Below are 25,493 nucleotides of genomic sequence, written 5' to 3'. Positions count from 1 at the left end.
CGCTGAAATTCATAATTAGGTTTTTTTGGGCATGTGCACATTCCTACACAGCTATAGTGCTAAAAATATGGTGCCTATGCAGATCGTCTGCAGCGCCATAGTGCTCTAACAGCTTGTGTGTATTTTCTTCACAAGGAGATTGAGAATTTGTTCATTCCTCAGCACTGTTTATTGCTGTGCACCGAACTGGAGGCAGGTTGGTGGATGTGTTTGGCTCATTTGTCTGTTTTCACATTCATCTGCAGGCCAGGCAGATGAACAGTGTCCTGGTGAGAGCGGTGCCTTTCAATCAATCACTGCCTTCAACCTGTGCTGCTGGGCTGAGCAGCGCCAAGAAGTAAAACACAGGCAGCTGTTGTGCCAGCAGTACCAGTGCGACTGCGCCCGGCTGTTTGTCATCCCTCCCTCCCCAGTCTGCCTCTGTCTAGACCAGAAGAAACATGGGGAGATTTAAGAGCCCTTTCTGCCTGTGTCTCCATACACCCTCTCTTTCCTACATCTGAGACTGTGTCTAGACAAAAGTTGAGATTCCTGGGCAAAAACTGAGATAAGGGAGAAAGAAGAAATGCGACTGATCTGCAAAGCAAGTCAGAGAAAAATACAAGGTCTCACCTACATCCTCTCCTGTTGTGCCTGTATGACGTGCAGTATAACCAGACTGACCCATTACAGCAAAGCAGCTTTGTCACAGCTTCTGGTAAAAGAATGAAATAAGCAGATGACATCGGAGTAGCTTGTGCAAGTCTCTCTTTAATTACAGTGTTGGATGAAAACATTTGTTGCCTTCACATGTACTGCTGATGGGTAATGTACATTCCTGACTCTCCAGGAGCCATGTTTTCACTGGAGTTGTTCACCACAGAGGTAGTGGCTTTTTGTTTTGTTTTGTTTTTCTGCTCTCCTTTTTCTTTCAGCAAGATTCAATGATCAGGAGGATCAACAGACCCACAGCTGCAGCGGGAGCAAGCAGGGAAGCATCAGTGCAGGCAGAAGGTCCCCCAGCTGCTTTGCTACACTGCAGTGTGGACGTGAGCCATGGAGGAAACGCGGGAATGGGAAGACTCCATAAGCAAAACTAAAGCTTCAAACACAAATGCTGAATCACAAAACAGGGACTGCAGCAAAGGGTTGTAACAAGTGTTTCTGAGCAGAATTCACCTTGCAGCAGAGAAAGAAACCTTCTCATATTGTGTTCAATATTGTGGCCAGGTCTGCGGCAGGAGACCTCAATGCCCCGTGCACTGTAGCCGCCTTATCACTGTGAGGGGCTGGATGTCACCATGCCAGGTGCTGTGCCAGTACAGGCTGCCCTTGCCTTTGGCAATTGTTCATTCTGTGTAAAGCCACAGGTGATGAGCTCTTGTCTTTTCACAGAGCTGTGGAAGCTCAGTTCATAGACAGAAAGTGCTTTAAGCTTGTTCTCTAAGAGTGAGTGCTTTTGGGAAAGGCAAAGCTGCTGCAGAGATAAGCAGACATGACATTGCTGCCTTCCCAAGGACAGAAGGGATACAGATATTCCCACAGAACACTTCTGAGTCCAGAGTGTTAGGAGCAGGTGGCTTAAAACCTCATTGAGATTAAAGGTCATCACAGAAATGCCCAGGTTGGAGGGGACCTCAAAGCCCACCCAGTGCCATCCCTGGCCATGGGCAGGGCTGCCCCCCACCAGCTCAGGCTGCCCAGGGCCCCATCCACCTGCAGGGATGGGGCACCCACAGCTCTCTGGGCAGCAGTGCCAGCACCTCATTGCCCTCTGAGGAAAGGATTGCTTCCTAATGCAAGCTAAATCTCTCCTCTTTTAAGTCCCAAATGCTGTCACTATCAGCCCATGTAAAAAGGCATTTCTCTCCTGCTTGTAAACTCCAAGTACTGGAAGGCTGCAATGAGGTCTACCCATGGTGGTGGGCTGCAGGTAATTCTTTTCAAAAAAGACTTCTCTATGAAAATATACCTTCTCTATGAAAATATACCCATCCTTCTTTATCCTAATTAACAAATTCAAGAAGAAAACAGGCTCCTTCTGAGAATTTCTTTCTCCTGATGATGTTTTGGAAGAGCTGCTCATCACTAGATGGACTCGAATTTGGGTGTGTTGAGCTGTATTCAGAAAGCAAGTGCAGGTGGTGGTTTTGTCCTACTCTGAGTTAACACTGAACAGAAGGTAAAGTTATGGCACAAGGTTGAGATTTTATCCACATTCAGGGCCCACACCAGGCGTTAGTACAGAGGAAATATCAACTATGGCAACTTCCAAATGCTTTAATTGTTTTGGTGTTTTTTTCTGTACATGCATATTATTTTCTGTTTTGATTCAGCTCCTCACCTGGCAATTCACAAATGGCACATTTCTGCTTTTGTAAATGTGATAGAAAAATAAGCATTGGCTTATCAGTGTTTTTTTCCTCATTCAATGCAATTCAATTCAATGCAGTTAAACTCATTCAGTTGAATCTTTCAATTAAGAACAGTCTGAACTGATTCCCACCACTGCGTGCACGTACCTGCTTGAAACTTTTCTGTGCCTGAGACCTCTTGAGTTACACATTCAGGCATCTGTAATTTAAATTTATAGCTGTGACCAGACTTTGAACAGCCACATTCAAATGTTATAAAAGCCCATGGGCAAAACACTAATAACACTGGTTATCAGCTTCTTCCAGGAACAGAGGATTAGATGGGAAAGCTTTGGATCAAGGTGGGACTCCTGCCTTGGTTCCAGAAGACAACTGAGAGCATGCATTGCAGCTGCCTGATGCAGTCTCTCCTTGATGTACAGCTGGAACACACACAGCCTGTGCAGCCCATCCCATGGGAAAACACTTTGTTAACCAAATAGGAAAAACAGATAATAAAAGAAGCACTGCTTGGCAGGGTTCTAAAGCAGAAACTGCGTGGATATTCCACAAGGTGCATAGAGAAAAAGGGGATTATATTGCTCTCTGGATTGCTTTAACTTCTCTAGGAAACAGCAGATGATTGGAATGAGGGAGCCTGCCTCTGCATATGGCTATTGTCATCATCAAGCTCTCCAGAGCCTACACGAGTTTCTAGCCAGACCTATTTCCATGTCATTTTATTCATTTACCGTATTTTATTTACAGAGATATTATAAAATATATTGTGAACTGAGTATGATAAGCATAAAGTGGATTTGCCAATGCCAAAGTCAGCATGGGGACATTATGCTGTTATGGATTTCCATTTGTTTTAAACTACGAAACACAGTAGGGGGTGAAAGATGCTGGAAACATCTACATGGACCCATCCAGAGTCCCACCTGGACACAGAGCAGGTCTAGCTAGGGACTTTCTTGGGCTTTTATTCTGGCTTTTTTTCCAAAATACAGTCTTGATCTCATTTTCTGCTAATTTAAATTAGGCACGACGTTACTTTGCACACTCTCTGTTGAGAAACATAGGTAAATAATATCTGAGGTGATACTTGGCTTTATGGTGCCTTAAAGTTAGGTGGGAAGAACTGGACCTAACTTGTTCTGTCAGAGTTCACATCTGACATGGATGTGGCCCCAGATGCACAGTCTCCCCTGGCACAGTCTTCATGTCTCTACATTCATCGTGCTATCACTCCTCACCTGGCTTTTACTTCTTGAGAGAGTCTGGAGATGAAATGCTGGTGGGTAGAAATTGCTGCTGGGCTGGCTGACCATCAGTGATGGTTGGCATCTTGTTTGATCCGAGTGTATACTGTGCAGTACAAAGTATCACTTCTTTAATTTCTCTCCTTTTATTTTTTGGCTTGGGCTTCTGTTCAATTCATCCTATTTACTCATATTTACATTGATGTAATGGTCCTGCATGAGACTTATGCTTCTCCTCCTCCTTCTGCCCATTGCTTGATGCAGGGGTTGGATCCGTAGGTGGCAGTGCCTTCTTAACCCACCTTGGGGCCTCTTAAATTTGTATGTATGTTTTCCCTCAGGGCTGCAGATGTTTGATACTGGGTAAGTCAGCTGGAGGTGAAGGCAAAGATATTGTATGGAGTTTCTGCAAGCTCTGTCTGGCTCCTATTGCAAAGCAGAGAAGATGCTCTTGTCTTTGGTGAGAATCATATCAGTGACTCCATGTGTGAGCCAGCAGCAGTGACTCATCACTGCCTGCACACGGCTCTACGAGTGTCTGTGTTTAATGCACTCAAGGTTAGATGGCCACAGGCAAGAATCAAGCGAGTGTGTCTCGATTTTTGCTTCCACTTCAAACACAGTGTGAGGGTAGCTCTTAGAAGTGCCCCTGGGATGGATATCCAGGTTGCCCCAAAGGGTGGGAGAACCTCAGTATGAAGATCCTCATGATCTCCCTGCCAAGAGGTGTGTGGGCACGGCACTCCGTGGCACTGCACTCCTCATGCCCAGCACAAGAGCTCGAGACCTCTCCATGGCTGCCTGTTTGTGCGCGTGAATGGCATTGGATTCTGCTTCTCATTCGTAAAAGTGTGGTTAATGTTTTTACTTTTAACAGTGGAGGATCTTCATGAAAGCCTTGCGAAATTCAATATTGAAGGTGGTGTAAATAATTGGATTGACAGCACTGTTGACATATCCAAGCCACGTAAAGGCGCTGTACATCGCTGGGGGGATGTTGCAATCGCAGTGCATGTTCAAGATGTGAGTGATGAAGAACGGGAGCCAGCAGATGATGAAAACACCTGGGGGTATAGGAAAGAGACAGATCTTGATTGCTGAAATCTGGAAAAATTCTGAGATGGAGAACAGTAAAACTTCTGTTTGTTGCTATGTCTGTCTATATCCTGAGTAACCAAATGGTAAAGAAATACTTTGCTGCTGTAAATAGACAGGTTACATCAAAAACTCTGGCCCATAGTTTCTTACTGAGCTACGTTGCCTCTTGCACTAAAAGCTGTATTAGAAAGCACATGAGCCTTCTTGCTTGTCTTTTGGCAGTGCAAACACTGGACAGCTGGACAGCTTCTTGAGCCTTCAGTACAGCCCCACGCCACATTCCTGGCTGGAGGAATACAGCCTTCCTACTGGAAGCCTCCTGCCTGATTACACAAACACATTTCTGACATACAGAGTGGAACTGTTCCATCAGGGACCTGGGAAAACAGTCTGTGTCGAACACTCAGACTGTGGGCCCTAACCCTGAGTAGCTGCTGCCTATCTTGAGGAACACAAAGCGAAGCCAGTGTGTGCTCTCACCAAGTACGATGGCTAGCATCTGGGTGGCTTTCTTCTCTTTCTGCTGTGAGATTTTTCTCCTGTTCATAGCCTTGAGAAGAGTGCTCCTCGTCTTGCCGTTAGGCATGGACTGGATCTCAAAGGCCTTGGCCGTGTGTAGGTTTTCTTTGGCATGTCCATTCTTCTCTACTTTCCCAGGGCTGTCCAAGGTGCACCGTCTAGAGACAATGGGTACAACCAGCTGGTGGTTGCTTGGTGCTGCTGGCTTGGCAAGCATTCTCTCAGGGGGGCTGGTACTGGACACCATCTCCATTTCCATGTCTATGTGACTTTCCGCCTCCTGGATGAGAAGCAAATGCACATACCATAAAGACAGGTAAATATACAGGGAGAAGCAATGAATGTTTCTTACAGAGTGAAGCTGGATGATGCTGAAGAACCATCAACACCTCTTCTCCCTCCCTGCCTTTTTAGGAGAGCATTGGAGAAAAGTCTAGAAGTTGTTTACATGTAAGAATACATTTGGGTAGATGGGTTTGACAGAACTGCAGGAAACGACTCTTGCTCCTTCATTGCACAAGGAGGTTTAGAGATGGGAGGGACACTGTCTCCACTCCCCATGTATTTGATTTCAGATTTAACAGTGTAAATAAAAACAAAACCAACAAGCAAAACCCAACACAGCCAACGCAGTCCAAGACTTAAAGTAAATAATAGAGAGGAGAAGAAAATCAAAGAGACAGAAATTGTTAAAATGTCATGGCTTTTACAGCTGATCTTTAGGTGAGCTTAGTCTGGCTTCCCGAGCTCTGTGGTGTTAAACCCCCTGCTTCACTCTAAGGAACAGGAAGAATATTTAAATTTTGAGGTTGAATGGTAACCTTTGTTCTTAGCTTATTTTTCTCCCACACTGCATACATTCATTTTGAGTCCTGAGAAGAGAGAAAGGGGAAAGCTGAACGCTCTGAAAAACTACCACTTCTCTTTAACACTCACCACTTTGCGCTTATTAACTTGGAAACTCCCATTGGACTTCACAATAACTGTGCAGAGCTTCACGTCTTCTGGATGAGTGCATTTGTCCTAAGGGGCAAGCACCAGCTCATAGGTTACACAAGCAGATAGTAATTAGGAAGGGTTGCTGGTAGGGGAGGCATGTGGAAACACAAGCACAGGGCATGTAGCAGAAATTAATTGATGTGACTAAGGTGCTAACATGGAGAACTACTCTGGAGAGGCAGTAATGGAGGCAAGTGTCCCTCGTGTTTTTAGTGAAGGGAGGAAGCCACAGAGTTTACCTTCAGAGGCGCATGCGTGTCTGAGTCCAGGCCGTGGCTGCTGCGCTTGGTGGTGACGCGCTTCCTGCGCTTGCGGAGCACGATGTAGATCTGCACATACACTAGCAGGGTGACGATGAAGGGGACATAGAAGGAGACAACGGAGGAATACACAACGAAGGCAGGATTGGCAATGATGCATTCCTTCTCATCTGGAAGACAAAATATTTAGGGTTCGCTGTCCCTTCTGTCAGACCCGCACCAACCTCCCCCTCCTCTGTTAGAGGATGCCCAGAGTGAAAGGAGAACTCTACCCCACAGAGCCAAGTAGATGCCAACAGCCAGCTGCAGGTGGCACAACTCACCTGCCTTGTTGAGGCCAAACAGGATTGGGCTGGAGATGGCAAATGAGAGCACCCAGACCACGGCAATCATGAGGGTGACACGGCGCTTGGAGCTGTAGCGGGTGTTGTACAGCATTGGCATCGCTACGGCTGTGTACCTGCAGCAGGAGGGCACAGACCTACGTTATTCTGCAAGTGCTGCCTTGGGTTTATCGCCGCTGAGCCCTCACCTGTCAATGCTGATGGCACAGAGGTTCAGGATACTGGCGGTGCACATCATGACATCGAGGGTGACGAAGATATCACAGTGGATCCGACTGAACCTCCACTCCCCAACCACCTGCAGAGAGAATGCAGTCAGTGCAGGAAATCCCCAAGGAGTGCTATGGAGGGGTCTGACAGGACAGGCATCGACTGTATATCACAAGCAACACTAGTTGTACTTACAGCTCTTATTAGACATGCTTTAAATTTAATTACACCTGGCAAAGATCAGTAACGGGGAAGCTTCCTTTTGTGCCTTTGTTTATGAAACCGGAGAAGAAATTTAATGTGTATTAATTTTTGTGAACAAAATGAATTTAATTCAGAGTGAAAATCCTTTGACATGTTGCTTGTTGTGATAAAGACAAAGACTGAGAGATAATGCTTCTAGCTACCAGTAGACTTTTTCTCTTCTATTTTGCTGTTGAAACTGAACTTTGAAAATTAAATTTAATAGCAATTATTAGGACTACTGTATTTGGCATGTGATGGAAAATGTATATTTCCCTCTAATAAAAATAGAGTCCTACTGCATTTGAAAATAGAATGAATAAGATAGCTATTCTTCAGTTATTTCTGCTCTGATATACATAACCATAGGCAGCATGAAGAAGAAAGAAAGAATGACTGCATTGAAGCTTGAGTGACAGATGAATACTCAGTGATTAAAAAATCTCTTAAGAGACAAAGTCACATCAGTAACTTCGACTAGAGTTTGCCCAAAGGCAAAGGTTCCCAGCCAGATATAAGGCTGTGCAAAATCAAGTTCCTGCACTCATGGGTTTGAGTGTATGGAAAACACCGTGATCCCCATAGCTGGCCCAAAGAGAGTCAGGGCTCCTCGCAACATGGGAGCTGCTGTCAGACAGAAATACAATAGATGAGTGTAACTAATCCCAGGGGCATTAGCTACAGTCACAACCAGCCTGTGGTCATGTTAATATGCTTCAGCACATGCACAATGCTTTACATTTTTAAAGTGCCACACAAACAATAATTAACTGGAGTGATAATTAGTATTGTGGCTTCTCGACAGCCCGTGTCACATCAGCGGGTTTGTTTTGCCTTGCATTAATACTTAACGAGCTGATTGATTATGGCTTCTTCCATTGCTTGCCTCTGTTTTATCATTTCCTCTCCTAATGAAATGCCTGAAAATGAATTGCAAATTTGGTGTAGTTCCAGTCTTATGCTTTCTCTGTCGGTCGCCAGCATCCCAGCTCTTGGCTGTTTGAGGAATGCAGCCATCCCAGCCAAGGACAGGGGGAAGAACAGCTTCTGCTGCTCCACTCTTTCCTCTAGAGGCTTATTTCATTCTTTTGTGCTGTTTACTGTTGCAAGAGCCCTTCGCTGCCGGGTAAGCAGTATTTTGGAGTATTTGGCTTTCTTAAAACAATGTGCCACTCAAGTATGGCTCGGTGCTGCAGAAGCATAGAGCTCTTTTGTACCGAAGAGACATGCTAACGGCAGTAATGTGACAAGTAGCTCACTTGGGAGTCTGTTTCTCTTATATATTGTGACATAAAAGCTCTGGATTTACAACCTACTTCTACAACTGCTTGCTCTTCTTACTACTGCAGTCCTTCAGGAATAGGTTTCTGATTACTGCTCTGTGCAGTTTTACTGTGACCCTCATGATGTTGTTTTAGGCTCATTCTTGTGCTTGGGAATGTACAGATTGTTGGTGCGGTCTTGAAAACAAACTTGAGATCTTTCACTCTTGATCCCTGGATTTATAGGCCAAAATTTCAATGCTATTGGGTGGTAATTCAGCCTTCTGAACAATAGCATGTTTTCAAGTGAACCTGTCATCTGCTATCATGTCTGTTCATTTAATAACTCGACTATTACAAAATTTAAAACAAAGAATCTTAGAATTATTAAGGTTGGAAAAGACCTCTAACATCATCTCGTCCAACCTACCACCAATACTACCCACTGACCACATCCCTCCACACTACATCTACCATTTCTTCAAACACCTCCAGTGATGGTGACTCCACCACTTCCCTGGGCAGCCTGATCCAATGCCTGACTACTCTTTCCAAGGATACATTCTCCCTAAAAACACTTCTGGGGAAATTCTGGAGGTCTGGAAATAGCTGACGTCCAATTTGCTAAACCTTCCCCCTCGGAACTCCTTTACCAGAACCATTCAGTACTGGGAGGAAAAGCTGGTCACCTACCTCCAGATAGACCACCCAGGGCATGACCAGTGTGGCCACCAGGAGATCCGCCACTGCCAGGCTGACGATCAGGTAATTGGTGGTGGTCTGCAGGGCTTTCTCCCTGGACACAGCCATGCAGACCAACACATTGCCAAACACAATGACAAAGATGAGGAGGGTGAGCAGCACAGCATAGTAGTTATACTGAGGCTTCTGGTCTGCACTGGACTCGTTGAGCGGCTTGCTCCAGTTCCTGTCCCCAGTGTCACTGTTGTACCAGGAAAGGTTTAGGGGATCCATGAAGATGAGCTTGCCAGGTCCCAGCTCCACTCTGCACAAAGATGTTGGAAAAACAGACAAATATTGACATGTAAAATAAAACCAAAATGACCATGCGCACGCGGCCTTGCTCCTGAATTCCCATGTGCAGATGGCTGCTGAATGGTAGTGCTACGGACATCCAGAGCACTGCTTGAGCTGATAGTCAGATACCTGGGCAAGGATTTGGGAAGTTCATTTCCATTTTGGGTTAATTCCCCCAGATTTCTGCAGTCTGGACTATCAGTAGCAGTCATTACATGAAGAAAAGGGGGGACATGTCAGAGGGTGCAGTCAAAGAATAAAGGCAAGAGCTGTTTAAAGGCAGCTGGAAGTTCTGACTATTTGTTTAGGAGTTTCAGTTTAGAAATGGACCTTGTTTCACTTCTCAGCGCTTCCTGAGATCACCTGTTTCATTTTTGCCAAGCTGCACCTCCATAAAGACCAGCGTGATTTGAAAATCCAGCCACGTTCTCAACAGACCCTTAAAAAGGCCATTTAATTTCCTCACTAAAAGACAAAGCGAATTAGATTTATAGAATCACGTAAGTGATCAAAATAGCAAAACATTTGCAAATATCAAATTCACTTGGGAACAATGGTTTCCTTATGTTTCACTGAGCTTTTGTGCGCTTTCTTCATTCAGAGAACAATTTGTATAATAAACCCTGAAAATTTGTTGCATATGGGTCCTTAATAGCTGATAATTCAAAAAGTGTCTGTCTGACAGTGCTATCAGCGGCACTTGATAGCTCTACAAATGTCTTCTTAAAAACTGTCAAAGTGTCAGAAATTAATTAAATGTTAGCTTATGTGACTCAGAGTGAAGGGGGAAAAATCAATGCTAAATGCAGCGACAATTTCTTCTTTTCTCCCATTGCCCTTTGATAATGCAAAGCTATCTACAGAAGGCAGAAACATGCATATAATGCAGGATGGGAGGGGTGGGGGGGGAGGAAAAAGCAGGAACATAGAAAAGTATCTGGAAAGTATAAAAGGTGTTGAATGGTTTGATATGTGCAGGTTCAGCCCCTTGGCTGCTCCAGCTCCCAAGCTCTGACTGCAGTTCATTTCCAACTCGATAACTGCACAAAATTACAAAGCCATGGGTCAGGTTCATTCCAGAACCCAGAAAAAGAATGGGCATGGAAAGGTGTTTGGTCACCAGGAGGTTTGGTAAAGGCTGGGCTCTGGTTTGGGAAGCAGAACGGCTCAAGGTCAGCCCAGTTCCCTTCTACCACTGCCCGTCCCACACCAGATCATGTTCCTGTCAGGCACAGTGATGTCCCACATCAGAACTGCAGTGCTGTTGTGTTCAGCACATCTTGCATAGGTGTTTCCAAGACCATTTTGTGCAAGCCACAGTCACATCATACTGATGAACAGCAAGGTTATTTTCCAGAGCAGAGTAATAAGCTGACCTTGTGCTTCTTGTAACTCACTATAATGGCTTTGGTCTGTTTCAGCTTTTATTCTGGTGGAAAAAAAGGGGAGAAGCATAAAACTGATTTTGGTTGCAAACCCAACTGCACCATCATCCTTCTCCTCTATTTTCTCTTCAGGAGTGAGCCAGGAAGTCTGCCATTAGTTCACAAGCAGGAAGGGAGGATCAGCATCCCTGCCCTACTGGGAAATGCTTCTTGGTGCTGCCTAGAACAGGACGGTGCTTCATGGTCCTTCACTGCTGATGGCTTCTCAGACAGAGCAAGGAAGAGTTTTCAGTGCTTTTATCCAGATAGCTGCGTGGATGGAGGCTGGGGGATGGGATCATAAGTGCAGAGGAGAGGGAGGACGGGCACCTGTGGGAATGGGGTCAGAGCTCCACACACCACTTCCAGGGCAGCACAGAGCCAGGGCTGCTCATGCAGGGCCGTGGGACGCAGGTGTGGGCAGAGCCCTGAAACAGAACAAATTCCATCCTGAATTAACTGCAGCAAAGCCACCTTAATTCCAGCTGGGAGCCCACACGGATTGTTAGCGTGCCTGAGCTAATCCAGCTGCGGATTAACTGAGCGGTCAAGGGCAGGATGGAGCAGCAAGGTCACAGCCCTGTGCCCAGTGCCTGCCCTGATTCCTCCCCACACTGTGCAGCTCCAACCCAGCCTGAGGCTGTGTGAGAAAGGTGTTCAGAGACAGATCTGCTCCAAAGGCATTTCTGTTTCCCAGAAATCAATGTCTAAGTGATGTCTGTACACTACAGTGCCTTCCTGAATATTGTCATCCTCTTCAGAAGATGTGGAATCGATGGGCCACAGGAAAGCTGTCAAACTGACAGCCTCTCCGTCCTGCAGATGTCTCCTGGTGCTGTTTACTGGGCTCCACGGAGAATGCAATGCAGGCACCATAATTAAGGGAGATGGCGTTGTGCTGGAGAAGGGAGGTGGGGGAAGAGGAGGAGGAGTTGTTATGTTTCCCCATCCAGGAGCTCTGTGTGAGGGGAAGCAGCTCCTGGAGCAGTTGGGCTGTTTCTTGCATATGAGCCCTGAGCTGCTGTGCGTGGTGAATTCCAGGCCTAGAGAGCAAGAAGGGCAGCAGACAGAGAGCAGGGAGCTGCAGGGCATGGGGTATGCAGGGACTGAGGAGGAGGCAAGGTCAGGAATTAGGAAAATACTGTGAATTTGGACTTGGCTGAGAACCAGAGGACTTGCTGCTACTGCTGCTGCTGATCATGCAGACAAAACATCCCTTGAATTTACTCATCTTAGAATCACTGAACTTGGAAAAGCCCTCTAAGATCACCTGGTCCAACTGTCCACCTACCACCAATGTTGCCCACTGACCGTGTCCCTCACTGCCACATCTCCATGGTTCACAAACACCTCCAGTGATGGTGACCCCACCAGCCCCCTGGGCCACTTTTATGGAGAAGAAATTTTTCCTAATGTCCAGCCTGAGTCTCCGCTGGTGCAGTTTGAGGCCATTCCCTCTCATCCTATTGCTGTTGCCTGGAAGCAGAGGCCAACACCCACCTCACCACAACCTTCTGTCAGGGAGTCATAGAGAGCAATGAAGGCTCCCCTGAGCCTCCCCTTCTCCACCCTCCCATCACACCCCATTGTGCTCCAGACCCCTCACCAGCTTTGTTGCCCTTCTCTGGATATTCTCTCATTGAATTTCCTAGTGTTTCTCTCTCCAGCAATAAGATTATGCAAGCAGCAGGTTTAGCTACTTGTGCACCTCCAGATATAGAGATGAGAAGCGAAGATTTGGGTTTTTTGAAACTGAATTCTAACTTCAGCATTGCACAACCTTCATATCTATCTGATGTAACAGTTCTAACCATCAACTCCTTGTAAAAGCCTGTGGAAAAGCTTCCTCTGCTCCCTTTCTCTAGGGGACCTCTTCAGAGTGGGGGTCTTTAGAGGCCTTCAATTCCGCAGTTATTTTCTCTGCACCACTCAGAGCTCTGCACTACCCCTGTGTCTAAGCCACTGACCCAACAGCAGCTCAGACAGAAGAATCACAGCAGCATCAGCTCCTCTCCTTCAGTGATGAGGAACCCCCAGCACTATTCCCACCCCAGTCAGGTTTCCAAGCTCACAGCATAGGCACCATCAAACCAGCACCCCTTTGAGCTGCCATCCCTGATCAGAGGAGGCTTAGCAGGTGCCCAGAAAGAAAGACAGGAGGGCTCTTTAAGCTGCAGATCAGTGGTTTTCCTTCCAAACTGGAAGGACATATGAATAGCTTCCTCCAGCAATAATCTCCATCTAGAAACCATCCTCATTGCCTTTACCCATGTAATGAGAGCTCTGGCTCCTGCCTGGTAGGCTGCTGGTGCAGAGCCATTGATTCCTATCACTCCTGGAGTAGACGTGGGTACAGGGCAGGCTGTACCATGTTCAGCATTTGGCAGATAAAGAATTTTGCAAGCTGGAGCTGCTCCAATGCAGCCCACTTGAACAGCGCTCAGCCTGGTGGAAAGGATGGGCAGACAAGGACTGTTTTTCACACCATTTGTGACTGCATGTGCTCTCAGTCCTGGACTCCTAGCCCTACCATGGAAACACTGAAGGGTTTAAGTTGCAAGAGACCCCCAGAGACCACCCGGTGCCACTCCGTGCAGTGAACAGGGACACCCACAGCTCCAGCAGTGCTCAGAGCCCCGTCCAGCCTGACCTTGGCTGTGTGCAGGGACAGGGCACCACCGCCTCTCTGGGCAACCTGTGCCAGTGCCTCACTGCCCTCAGTGCCAAACCTTCTTCCTTATCTCCAGTCTCAATCTCCCCTCTTGTAGTCTGAAGCCATTTCCCCTTCTTGTATCACACAGACACCACTAAAGAGTCTGTTCCTTTCTCCCTTATTTTCAGTATGTAAGGATGAGGAATTTCTTTCTTAAAACCAAAGACCCTTCTTCTTTGGGCACACATAAAGGCAAATTGTGGAAATAACCATATTTTGCACTTCAGGTTCTAATGAAAATGGTAACGGCCACAGTGAAGGCTGAATTAGTAGCTCAGCCTCGTATGTGACTTCATTCCTGTGATCTCACATGGAGATGGCTGCTGTCACAGGCAGGTCTTCTGACTCGATAGACATCCCTTCTTATGAACTATTGCACTGCTGTAGACCTAACATCCTGTTTTGTACAAAAGACCTGATTCCTTAACATGTAAACTAATGCTAGGTCTCAGAGCAGAGCCTCTGACTAATCTAACAGCCCCCCAGCCTCATGATGCTGCTAATCCATCTTTCAGATTTTGTTCTGTATTTGAGATCATCCACCAATGTCTGCAGATAACTTTTTAATCACTGGTAGAGCTAATTGTATTATTTCTCAGGAAATGAAGAGGTCAAATCTCTTCCCTCCCATCCCCAGCAGTTATCTCTAGAAGTGGTTGAAATTTAAGCAAAATATTTATACAGGCTGCCCAGAGAGCTGTGGGTGCCCCATCCCTGCAGGCACTCAAGGCCAGGTGTGATGGGGCCCTGGGCAGCCTGAGCTGGTGGGGGCAGCCCTGCCCATGGCCGGGGGTGGCACTGGGTGGGCTCTGAGGTCCCCTCCAACCTGAGCAGTTTTATGAATCCATGATTTACTTTTCAGTACTGGTTAAAAGGTGCCAACTATCGAAGGATTTAGAAAATGCTTTGGCTTGGTCTGATCAGTGTTCCCCCTTTGTTTTGATACTTGTTATTTAAAGAGTGTAACTTAATTTGATTGCAAAAATAGATTGTGTTAATTCCTCTGTTGAATATACAATGTTTCCTTCCATTCAGACTCTCAGCATCGATGCAGCACGAAACACAAGGACATGTCAGCACTGAGGCCCTCAGCCATACTTTATTAAAAGTAAATAATAATAATTCACGTTGAGGATATCAAATATTTGTCTTCCACTTATGCCATCTAACATTCATTTAGCAGCTGCTCTTTTCACTGCCACTCCTATCACTAAGCTTGTTTGCAAAAATGTTTGCCAAAAGAAGTAAATTCCAAAGGAAAGCAAAGCTGCCCTTTTTCCTCTTCCCTTTCTCCCTTTCCTCTCTGTCTCCCAGGTTTGGTAGAGTTTGCCCTGAGCTGTGCAAGACTTATATTTTCCACAAAATCCCTTTTAGTGGATGCTCTGTGTTTCATAGTGAGTGCGGACCAGAGGTGGCTGCAGCCCCTGGGGGGGTGGGGAGGCTCCATGTATTCCCCTGTACAGATCAGCCAGCATTGCTCAAATTTCAAATCCTAATGATCTTTAATCATTTAATCCATGACCCAAATCAGCTCCACTGTTCTGCCTAAATCCTGACTTCCAGCACCCACCTTTGTCAGCTTTGCAAGGAAAATGGAAGTGCAATAGCACGTATGTAGTCCAGGATGTATCCTTTCCATCTCCTCCCACAGTGTGGGCACTCAGCATCAAGGAACTGAGCTCTGCAAAGCAGAAGTTGTGGCCACAGTGCTGGGAAGGACTCGGAGAGATAATGTCATTCTTGCTCTGCATCATGGCAAGTGTTTGTCAGAATGTCCCCACACAGCTTTCCAGATAAGCACAGAACTTGTTTACCTCTTATTCCTGTAATATACATTCAGCTGTAATGCTGCTGCATTCTTGTGTCCCCCTCCTAACTCAGTAATATGGCCCATGGGCACAGATTAACTACACAGCAGATCCCTTTAGCTGATACTTGTGACAAAGGGGTGTTAATTCTTGGAAGTTCTATTGCTGCTAGGCACAGTTTTATTCCCACTGGAGGTTTTGACATTATTTCAGGTGGATTTGGCCCTTAGCTTGGGTATCAGAAGTGCCATGTGACAGGCCAAACCTGTTTGAAAGTGCCAGCAAGATGATTTTTCTGAACAAACAAACATAACCAACCCACCAACCAAACCAAAAGCTTTACAGACAGTCAGCCTGCAGAGAGTCACCAGCACTGCAAAGCCTGGCCAGACCTTTCCCTGCTGCCCTTCACACTGCAGAGGTTAGGAGGGAATTTGCAGCCATGTCCCCATGACAGCACTGCAGTGACACCATGTTGTCAACCCTCTCCCCCTCCCCCCCCATCCGGTCACCTGAGGACAACCCCTCCTGTTCACACACTGCAGGGAAGCAGCACAGAAGGGGCTGGGCATCTCTCCCCCAGCCCTTTGGCTGAGCTGATGGGAAATGCAGTATGACAAGGAGTGTCACACATGATCAGACAGCCCCGTGAGACAGCCGTGCTGCCCCGCTAGACTCACCCAATCCCTCACCTCTGTCCCATAGCAGCAGAAACCCCAGGATCTCAGCCCAGGATCAGGAGCCCCACCGCCAAGCCCTGTAGAGGTGATGAGGGGAGACTGCCTCTGTCCTGCCAATGTCTTGGGATGGGAAGGAGAGAGAAACCATCTCGGAGCCCATGTGGGTGGCATAAGTGGCTTTGCCCCCATGGTGCAGGACACACTTGTTTTCCAGGTGAGCACACAGCTGTTTTGACAGTGCACAGTCCAGCTAATCTGGACCCGTCCAGTTACAAATTCCATATTGTTTGCATATTCATTTAATCCAGAAAGTCATTAATGGGGCTCCAGATAGTCATGAATATTTCCATTCCATACGGGAGGAGCAGGTACTCTTTCCAGTGAAACACTGCAAGGAGTCACCAATGTTTTTAATTATGGAGTGCTTGGTAAAAGTAATTGTAGAAGTTAAAGTAGGGCCAAAGCCAGCACTGCCTCCAGTGACAGTTTTATTCATCAGCAATATAAATAAGGGGGCAGAGGCGACCAAATGCAAGGTGTGCATGGGCTGAACACATGCTCCCTGTCTGCTGGCAGTGAAACAAGCAGAGAAGTACAAGGAAAGTCTCTGCCAGGCACTCACCTTCCTAAAACGAATGCATTGTAACATTGCAAAAAGGAGCATGCTCCCTAACACTCATCCTGCAAAATTTCCTTCATCCTCCCATCAGAGCTCAGTCTTCTCATCCTATTTTGAAGAAATAACTTGCAGTGAGATTCCAAAGAGGTTTTATTTGCTGTTTCCCACCATATCTGTGTCTTATTTTTTTCTGCAAACTGATGTGCAACAGTGCTGAAATAACTGAATTCCCTCTCAGCATTAAATATTGTTCCAGTAAACAGAAACAAGATGAGAGAAGACTCAGGAAGGTGCGAATGTGATATCCCTTGCCCATGTATGCTGGCCTACCTCCACTGCCTCTCAGTGCTGGAGCCATCTGTGCCCTTCTTGTGGAGTACAAAGTGCAAGCACCAGACCAATGGTTTTATTCCTAACTCAGGCGTGGGTTGGGTCAGAGAGGAAAGTCCTTTTGATTTGACTTTATCACTTGGAAAGGAGATGCGTTCTTAGCGATTGATGTGCTGTCACACCAGATGCACTGGGAATGTCTTCAGTGTAACGCTATTAGGGTGGAGTGCTGAGAGAAACATCCCATCACTGAGCTGTTCTCCCATCCAGTCACTGCTTTACTTCAGTATTTCCTGGATGTTCTTTTTATTTTCTTATTCTTTGCTCCTATAAACTGTCTCATATGGAGGTTCTGTGATCTGAGCCTTTTGGAATCAGAAATTCAGCAGTTAACCAAATTGCAGTGTGAGGACCTGAGGGATTTTAACTTTATTATCATTATTTCTTTTCATCGTTTTCTGTCACTGCTGTAATTTCCTAATTGATTCTTCTTTCACAATAAGGAAAAGAGAAAAACAAAAACAAAACAAAACAAAAAACCCTCAAGATAAATAAAAATAACACTTGGAAAGGAAATTGCAAAGCAATACACATCATATGTAGGCAAACATCCTCCTACATAACGAATAATTGCACATTGTTATCGTGTGGAGCTCTCTTTTCATTAGCGAAGCACCTTCCAGAAGAAATGCATATGTTTCTATTCTAGAAGGGGTATTTAGAGAATATTTTGGCTTTACTGGTGGTGTGGAACAGGGAATGGCAAAATTTCTCTTCCAGAAGCACTCACCTCTGTCAGAAGCACTGAACCCAGAACTCTTCAGCTAAAGAAGCTGTGATAGCAAAGAGATTATTGTGCTTGTAATGGGAAAAAAGCCAACAAGAAAATTCATGGGAAAAGCAGCTGCCCTTGGAAATAGATTTGACCATTAAGTTTTTGGCAAGTCCAAGCACGTAATACCCTGCAGAACCAGCACTGTGATTTGGGGCAGCAGTTACCCCAGAGCTGTCCTGGGAAATCCCAAAACCTTCATTACTGATGCTTGACAGTGAAGAATAGACCGCTTTGTTCATCTTCATTTTCTAAAATGGAACCACCAAGGGAAGCCCAAAGGTTGGCTGTACCCTTGGTGTGAAGCTGTAAAATTAACAACTGTAATGTTTTTGTAGAATCACAGGATGGTTTGAGTTGGAAGGAACCCTGAAAGGCCGCCCGGTGCCACTCCGGGCAGTGCACAGGGACACCCACAGCTCCAGCAGTGCTCAGAGCCCCGTCCAGCCTGACCTTGGCTGTGTGCAGGGACAGGGCACCACCGCCTCTCTGGGCAACCTGTGCCAGTGCCTCACCGCCCTCAGTGCCAAACCTTCTTCCTTATCTCTAGTCCAAATCCCACTTTTTAGTCTGAAGCCATTTCCACTTGTTCTATCACAGCAGATCCCTCTAAAGACTCTATCCCTTTCCTTCTTACAACCCCTTTGGATACCAAAAGGAATAACAGTTTTAATAATCTGCTATTATTTATTTACACTGGAAGAGATCTGGAATCCCAACTTACAGATTACAACCAATGTGATATACATGTTGTACAGCCAAGGACAAGCTAACAGTAAAGACATGCAGAAATCCTGGCTAACACACAGATTTGGATGCTGAGTTTTTGATTCTTCTGTTAGTCAGACAATTAAAAATCTCTAATTATTAGCATCAGATTGCCATTAAGAAGGTGAAAATAAGGAGCTTACGCATTCACTCAATCACAGTGTGCTGAAGTATTCCTGTACAATCACAAAGACATTTATAAAGCATCCATAACCCCACAGAGATTATAAATGATTCATGTAGTGGGACCAGAGCTGTTTTTACTATTTAATCATATTGATGGTTTTTTAAAAATGCATATATTATTAATGATTTTTTAATTAATAAGACCTTTATAACTGTGGCTTATCAAGCATGGCTAACTAAATTGGGACTTCTCCATCTGTGTGTAGATGCTAAAGGACAGTGAGCTGGTTGGGGGCACCCTGTTCTCTTAATGTTGGGAGATGCTGGATTTCCAAGCATGTAGACAAGGATCTTCCTGAACTGGTTTGTCCGAACTGGTTGCCAGAGAAAACAGAACAAGGTCTGAACTCCAACCTCGGGATCCTTCAGTCCCACAGATAATCACACTTCTCCAGTCCATTTCAGAAATATGTGAAAGCTTGAAATATGCAAATAAGGAGGTTACAGGAGGTTAGGAGAGTGCCTGTGCCAAGCAAAATCTTAATTTGTTAAAACTCCAAACTGCACGAGAAATCTAAATAGCGCCTGGGGCCACTGCTCAGATCAGACAAGTAATTTGCGAGGTGTAATCTATTGGGCAATACATTTCACTGTTCTGATGTCTTTCCTCATTTCTAGTGTTCAGGAGAATGTGATTCAGAAACCTGTGGTGTTGGTGAAGGGTTCATTTCTCTACAAAGCTGCAAATTGCGCAGTGCGTTCTCAATAGTGTTGATTTTGCTGATGCATCCACAGCGCTAGCGGTTGGCAACCTGAAAAGTGAGTAAAATCAGATACATGTATTTACCAACTAATAAGTGTGTTTTCAGCTCTCAGACAGAAACAGCTGAGGCTACAGAATCTGAAATTTGGGATAAATAATGGAACACGCACGGAAAGGAAGATAAAAATCAAACTGAATGGTAAGTGCAAGGGCTGTACAGCCACCGTGGATTTCACTTAGTTCAGCAAGACTGGATTGCACTCTGATTAGCCTTCCACAGACAGCAGTACACAGGTTTGATGTGTTTATTCAGCTCCTCTAGAAATTTGAAGTGTGGACGTCACTCTGATCATCCAGGCCTACCGACAGGGTTAGGTACTGTGATCTATTATTGACTGCTTTTATTGCGCCTTCCAGTCTATCCCTCTTTCTCCAGTGCTACAGAACACATAAGGCTGCATTTACATTTTCTGAATGGACTAATCATGGCTCTCTGCTTTGATAAAGAATGTGCAGCCTCCCACATAACCACATGGAAACCAACGGGGAAGAGTAAACCAGAAATAAACCCGTTCCAGGGGGCTGAGAGAAAAATACCCACCAAGATAATTGGGAGGGATGTACAGCAAAGAAGCAGTTGAACACAGAGTCACATCTTTTAAAAAATTATAATGCTAAAAATATCCAGATGAAGGACAGCAAGAGAAAACATGATTGAAGCGGAACAATTGGTAGGGGAGTTAATACTTATTAGCAACCGTTTTAGATTGAATATAGGTTGGTTTTGTAACAGCACAAAGAATGATGCATCTGACAGGACTTAAACAATTGCCTCCCCCTTCCCAAAGAATCTAGTTAGCAACATTCTGCTGCAAATTAATCGGTCTCAGTTGTGTGCTCCTGAAGAGTTTGCCCAAGCAAATCTACGTACTGCACGTTTTTCTCCGTAAAATGATGCAACATTTGATCCCAAACAAATCTTGGCAAACCTTTTACCCCTGAGTTCCAAACCTTATTATGCTTTAAGACATGGCCTACTGTATTTTTTCCTGTAGCCTTATAAGAATAACCTTGAAGAGTCGGACAGATTTCCTTTAGTCCATCACCGCTCCTCCAGCAGAAACTGAAACGTATTGCCTGGGCAGGAGCATGAGAAAGGGGCAGCATGTGTGATATTTCTGAAAGCTGCCTCTTATCATACAAGATTTAGCATCTCAGGCATTCACTGAGCAAGTGTCCTTCCTGTATATTTATTGCCCATTGGAGAATTAATTTCCCTTATACTTGAGACCGCCTAACCCAGATTGGCAAGAGTCTCCCCTTAAACCTATGTTAACAATGTTTAGGAACTTCTAGTATCCAGACATACTGTGACAAAAAGCTTTACAGCTAAATTACATGTGGACATGCTTTCCATCCTTTATCTCTTAGCCTTGAGATGTTGGCTATGGCCGTGTCAGAAAGCTCCTTTCCAGATTCCCTGAGAGTTCAGAGGAAATTTTTGCACACAGGGTGAAAGTGAAGAAGAGTTGTTATGAGATGATCATGAGGTTCATGGTCCAAACCCTTCTTATTCATATCTGAAGAGCCACAGACACTTGTGCACTTGAGGATAAGTATTCTTTTCAAAGTTCCTTGTTGTATTAGAGAATTAATACATGGTGTTTGTCAGAAATACAGTGACTTACATAAAGAAGTGCGTGAGAAAAAGAGCAAGCCTGGCAAAAGGGGGTTAAAGACAAGCAAGTAAATGCTTTGTAGAAACACAATAGGACTTCATTCCACTGCTTCTGTCACACAGTGGAAATAGCGATGTCCAAATATTTCCAAGTAATATGAAACCCTACTTTCTTCTTTTCCTATCCAAATCCTTTTCCTATCCAAATCCTCCCTTCAGTTTCACAGGTAGATAATTCCACACAACATACTGGATACCCACAGGTAAGGCGGTTTGTATCGGTCCTCGGTGTTCTTACAGACATGGAGCACTCTGGCTGTTATACAGAGTGGATTCAGCTGCCCCATAGAACTGAAGTGTTCCATTCAGAATGTAAAATATGGCATTTTCTTGTAACTATTTTTTTAACCCTGCAGTGAACACAGGGGCATCCAGGGTAATTATGCTTCCTGAGAGGTTTTACTGTGTCCTTTCGAGATGTATCAAAATGTCAGCACTATGAGCTCTTAAAAGGTAAAACTGAATTCCAAATTTTAAGCAAGCACAGGATGTGGTGGGGGGGCAGGAGTGGATTTTTTATGTGTGTGTTTCAATGCTAAGGTGGAATTTTAGAAGAAGAATGCATAGGTAATCATACTGTGTGTGCTAGGCCTTTCTGCTCGGTGGTGTCATGGGTCTTCACTGTCAGTGCCATTGCTCAGCACTTTCAACCTGATTGCAAAATGCTGCTGTTCTTTTCCAGTTGCATTTAACAGCAAGTTTGTAACTTGCGCTGTCCATTGACCAGTGCCTGGAGCCTTTGCTAAGGGTAGCAACAGCCTGAGTGTGCAACCCCAAGAGCATACGGGGAGGAATATACTGAAACTGCACTGAAGTGCCATTAAGGGAAGTGCTGAGTATTTCTCCCAGGCAGGTGCCTTACACTTCACCAAAGCTGGGAAGGACTGAAGTGCAATCTTTATGCTTGCTGCTTTGCATGCATGCAGTGCATGCAGAGAGAGTGGATGCCAAGCTGTGATTCCTTCGTGAGAGGTGTACATATATCCACACTGCTGTTGTTCCATGGATTCACATGGGTGTAACCCCAATGGGCTGCATGGCAATATGGGGCTGTGTCGGGGGAGCGCTGTCAGGGTGGGAATGCAGGACAACATGTGACCTCTTACCTAACTGACATCACAACTGAGCCTTTCACCAGTGTGAAAGTGGCACAGAAGGAAAATGCAAAGGAAAAAGGAGGTTCTTTGCTTCTTGATACAGACCGTGTTTGCTACAACTTAACCTTTACCATCAGCCCAGCTTCACCTGGCTTTCAGAAGTTCACATCCTCTCCCTGAAGTCTGAAACTTGTAATCTTACTTTACAGATGCTGTGACACCTCACCTTATTATCAGACAATTGTGGCTCTATAGCTAACTTTAGAAACATTAGGGAAAAGGCAGGATCCAAACTCATATCTATGTAATTCTGCTAATACACAACCATCTCTCCCAGTTTCATGATTTCAGACAGACAGAAGATCCAAAGTCTGCATTTCTCACTTTCTTTCTCACTTCATCAGATTTGCCTGGCATACATTCCCTGCCTATGTAAGCAGAAGATAACCATGCAGTACTGTAGATCAATAGAAAGTGCTTTTACAACTCTGCTCTGAGGAATGGGACATAGGGAATAGACTCTGAAGTAGCAGAATTTCTGGGGAGTGAAAATAACAAATGGAGAAAACATGCACAAAAATTACAGACGGTGTATTTCCACTTCTTTGGTAGGGTTCTTCACACAGCTTTGATGGAGTTAGCAGTTTTGGCAATGGATTTTCCCTGGATTGCTGCAAACAAATGGCTTTTATGCAATTTCAAAAGCATAACCACAGGATTATATGATTCTGTGATATGTTTATGAACTCTTAAGATCATTCTATGGTTAAAGAGGAATGACTGAATGAGACACTGTACATGTAAGAAATATAGTCCATGCTATTTTGCAGTGAACTGTATGCACAATCTATTTGAACATTTATATCATAGTTTTCTGGCTGGCTACTTACAAAACAACAATGCTTTTTTCCCCTCCTTTTTAAGTTCTACTTGTTGAACAGTGATTCATGCTCCACATGCTGTTAACTCTATGGCTTCATGCTTTGCATGTGGGTAAGTCAGGCTGAGAGGGACTTGACAGTAAGGATGTGTTATCTGTGTAGAAACCACCTACAGTCAACAGCTTTGAACAAAAATACTTCAGTGCTGTACTGGACCCAACACAACCCTCTCATCTGCTTCCCCTGCCTCACTCCTTAGTTTCCTCTGGATTCAAAAAGCCAGATAAAACTTACAGATGAAGGACAATGGGGAAATATTAAGGTAGAAACAGGAATAATTCAGAGTTCTTTTATGCCACAGAGGTTATTATAAACCTTGCAGGATTGCTGAAATCTTGCCTTACAGGGCCTGTTCTGGGAAGGCAGATAGAAACAAATCTGATGTCCTTCACTGGGAATGATAGCTCATCACAGCTGGTACTCGGAAGTGAGTTATAAGGTACGTGAGCTTTGCATTGCTTTATGTAAAAAAGAATAATAATAAAATTAAAATTAAATAAAAAATAAACAGTCAGTGTCATGAGATAAAAAATTTCCCTAAAGCAGTTTAACTGAACAATCTCTTTGGGGAAATGCAATGTATCTACATTGTACTCTATCCACACATCCTCCTCCTACAGCTTTCCCCGCCACTTTATTTCCATTCTATGCCTGTGAAAGCAATGTTGAGAATTAAACTTCTAGAACAAAGCCTATTTTCTTAGAATCTCTACATGCACCTCTAGTATTTAAAACCATTGTTTATTGGTTTGCAGTGTTTCAGAAGAAAAAAAATCAAGATACTCTGTGTTTTTAAATTTCAAGTCTTGCTTTCACCTACTCTATTTCAAAAGGGATCTGACAGTGTAACGACAAATATTTTCTCTTTCCATTGTCTTTATTTACATTGCTAGGCAGTGGTGAATACACCATCTATTCGTCTCTCTCCTCCATTACTGGGATATTCACAGCATTCGTATTTCTTGCAGAAAAGCATCAAGATTTGTCTCTTACCTTCAAGCCATATGAATTTCTCGAGCAGAGGCGGCAGTACTTTGTGCCAAATATATCCAAAACACCACAACTCTCCACCGTGGTTTCTTCTGAGCTCTCCCGGGTTTCCAAAGAGACTTTTCAGTATTCAGGGGCACTTTTCCTGACCGTGTGTATGCAGAGAAGCAAAAAACAAACTGGGACTCGTGCAGACGAACCTTGCTGTGGTTAACCCCAAGCCAAGCTAGCAACTGCTGGAACTTCAGAAGCTCGGGGAGCACTTTGGCTTCCCGGGAAGACACGATCTGGGAGCAAAGCTTCCTGCAGAAATTCTCTGTCCATTTCCTTCAGCACATCACTGGGTGGAGAAGCGGCAGCTCCATCCCCGTTCCCAGAGCCCGCATTGGGCTCGCTGGCTGCCAGAGCCGCCCCTTCCTCCCACGCCGAGATGCAAACAACCTGTTTCCACTCCAGCTCCCTGGGCTGGCCGCGAGATCCGTCCCCTTCCCTCCGTGCTCTGCCTTCCAGGGGTAAACTTGCTCCTCCAAGCCCTCCAGGAGATGGCTGCAGGGCAGCGGGCGGCTCTCCCGCCCCGGGGCTGCGGAGCGAGCGGCGGATTCAGCACCGGGAGCCGGACAGCGGCGCCGGGCGGGGCAGGGGCGGGGCGCGGCCGCGGGGCGCCCGGCGGGGTTCTCCGGGGGGACCCCGGGGGAGAGGAGCCCCGATGGACCCCGAAGGCTCCGAGGTTTCTCTGCCGCCCTGAGTCCTCCCGGCTCTGTGCACAGCTGTCGGGTTTCACGTGGAGGGCAGGCAAAACGCGGTGTGACCCCCGGGACGGGTAGGGAAGGGAAGGAGGCAGGATTTTCTGGGTAGGGGAGCTGCCTCTAGGTGTTATTTCTTCTGTATACTTTCTTTGTAAAGAAGAAGATCGATGCCACGGAGAGAGATCGTTCTTCTGCGTTCTTCCCTGGAAGAAAAGTCCCAGTACAGTCCTATGTGTTTGGGAACCAGACAGGCTGAAATGCTCAGCAGTGCTCCTGCTTTGAACACCCTGTAGTGCTTAATAGATCTCTTTGCAATTGAAACACCACGAGAAAACATTTCCTGCAAG

General features: G+C 45.4%; 1 protein-coding gene across 2 annotated transcripts; it reads right to left on the bottom strand.

Annotated features, from left to right (window-relative positions):
* Positions 1-730: 730 nt before the first annotated feature.
* DRD2 (dopamine receptor D2) lies at positions 731-25,028 on the bottom strand. Of its 2 annotated transcripts, XM_015884254.2 has the most exons (8): positions 24,404-25,028; positions 9,227-9,539; positions 7,007-7,116; positions 6,798-6,934; positions 6,454-6,644; positions 6,152-6,238; positions 5,177-5,495; positions 731-4,662 (listed from the first exon to the last, which is right to left on the bottom strand). In XM_015884254.2, exons 2-8 carry the CDS (start codon positions 9,506-9,508, stop codon positions 4,469-4,471), a joined length of 1,320 nt encoding a protein of 439 aa, XP_015739740.1. In that variant the 5' UTR covers positions 9,509-9,539; positions 24,404-25,028; the 3' UTR covers positions 731-4,468. The 2 variants fall into 2 exon arrangements, with proteins under 2 accessions (XP_015739740.1, XP_015739742.1); XM_015884256.2 differs by lacking the exon at positions 6,152-6,238.
* Positions 25,029-25,493: the final 465 nt, after the last annotated feature.

Source organism: Coturnix japonica, chromosome 24 (genome assembly GCF_001577835.2).
Source record: "Coturnix japonica isolate 7356 chromosome 24, Coturnix japonica 2.1, whole genome shotgun sequence".
Classification (NCBI taxonomy): domain Eukaryota; kingdom Metazoa; phylum Chordata; class Aves; order Galliformes; family Phasianidae; genus Coturnix; species Coturnix japonica.
The sequence above is the reverse complement of the archived record's forward strand: the minus strand, read 5'-3'. Positions and strand labels throughout refer to the sequence as shown.

Bases quoted from the DNA above. Each gene is read 5' to 3' on its own strand.
- DRD2 (XM_015884254.2), bottom strand. From the start codon at position 9,508: ATGGATCCCCTAAACCTTTCCTGGTACAACAGTGACACTGGGGACAGG. The intron at 6,645-6,797 runs GTGAGTTGTGCC...TTTGTCTTCCAG, and splicing joins GTTTGGCCTCAACAAGGCAG to ATGAGAAGGAATGCATCATT. The intron at 6,239-6,453 runs GTAAACTCTGTG...CTTGCCCCTTAG, and splicing joins ACACGCATGCGCCTCTGAAG to GACAAATGCACTCATCCAGA.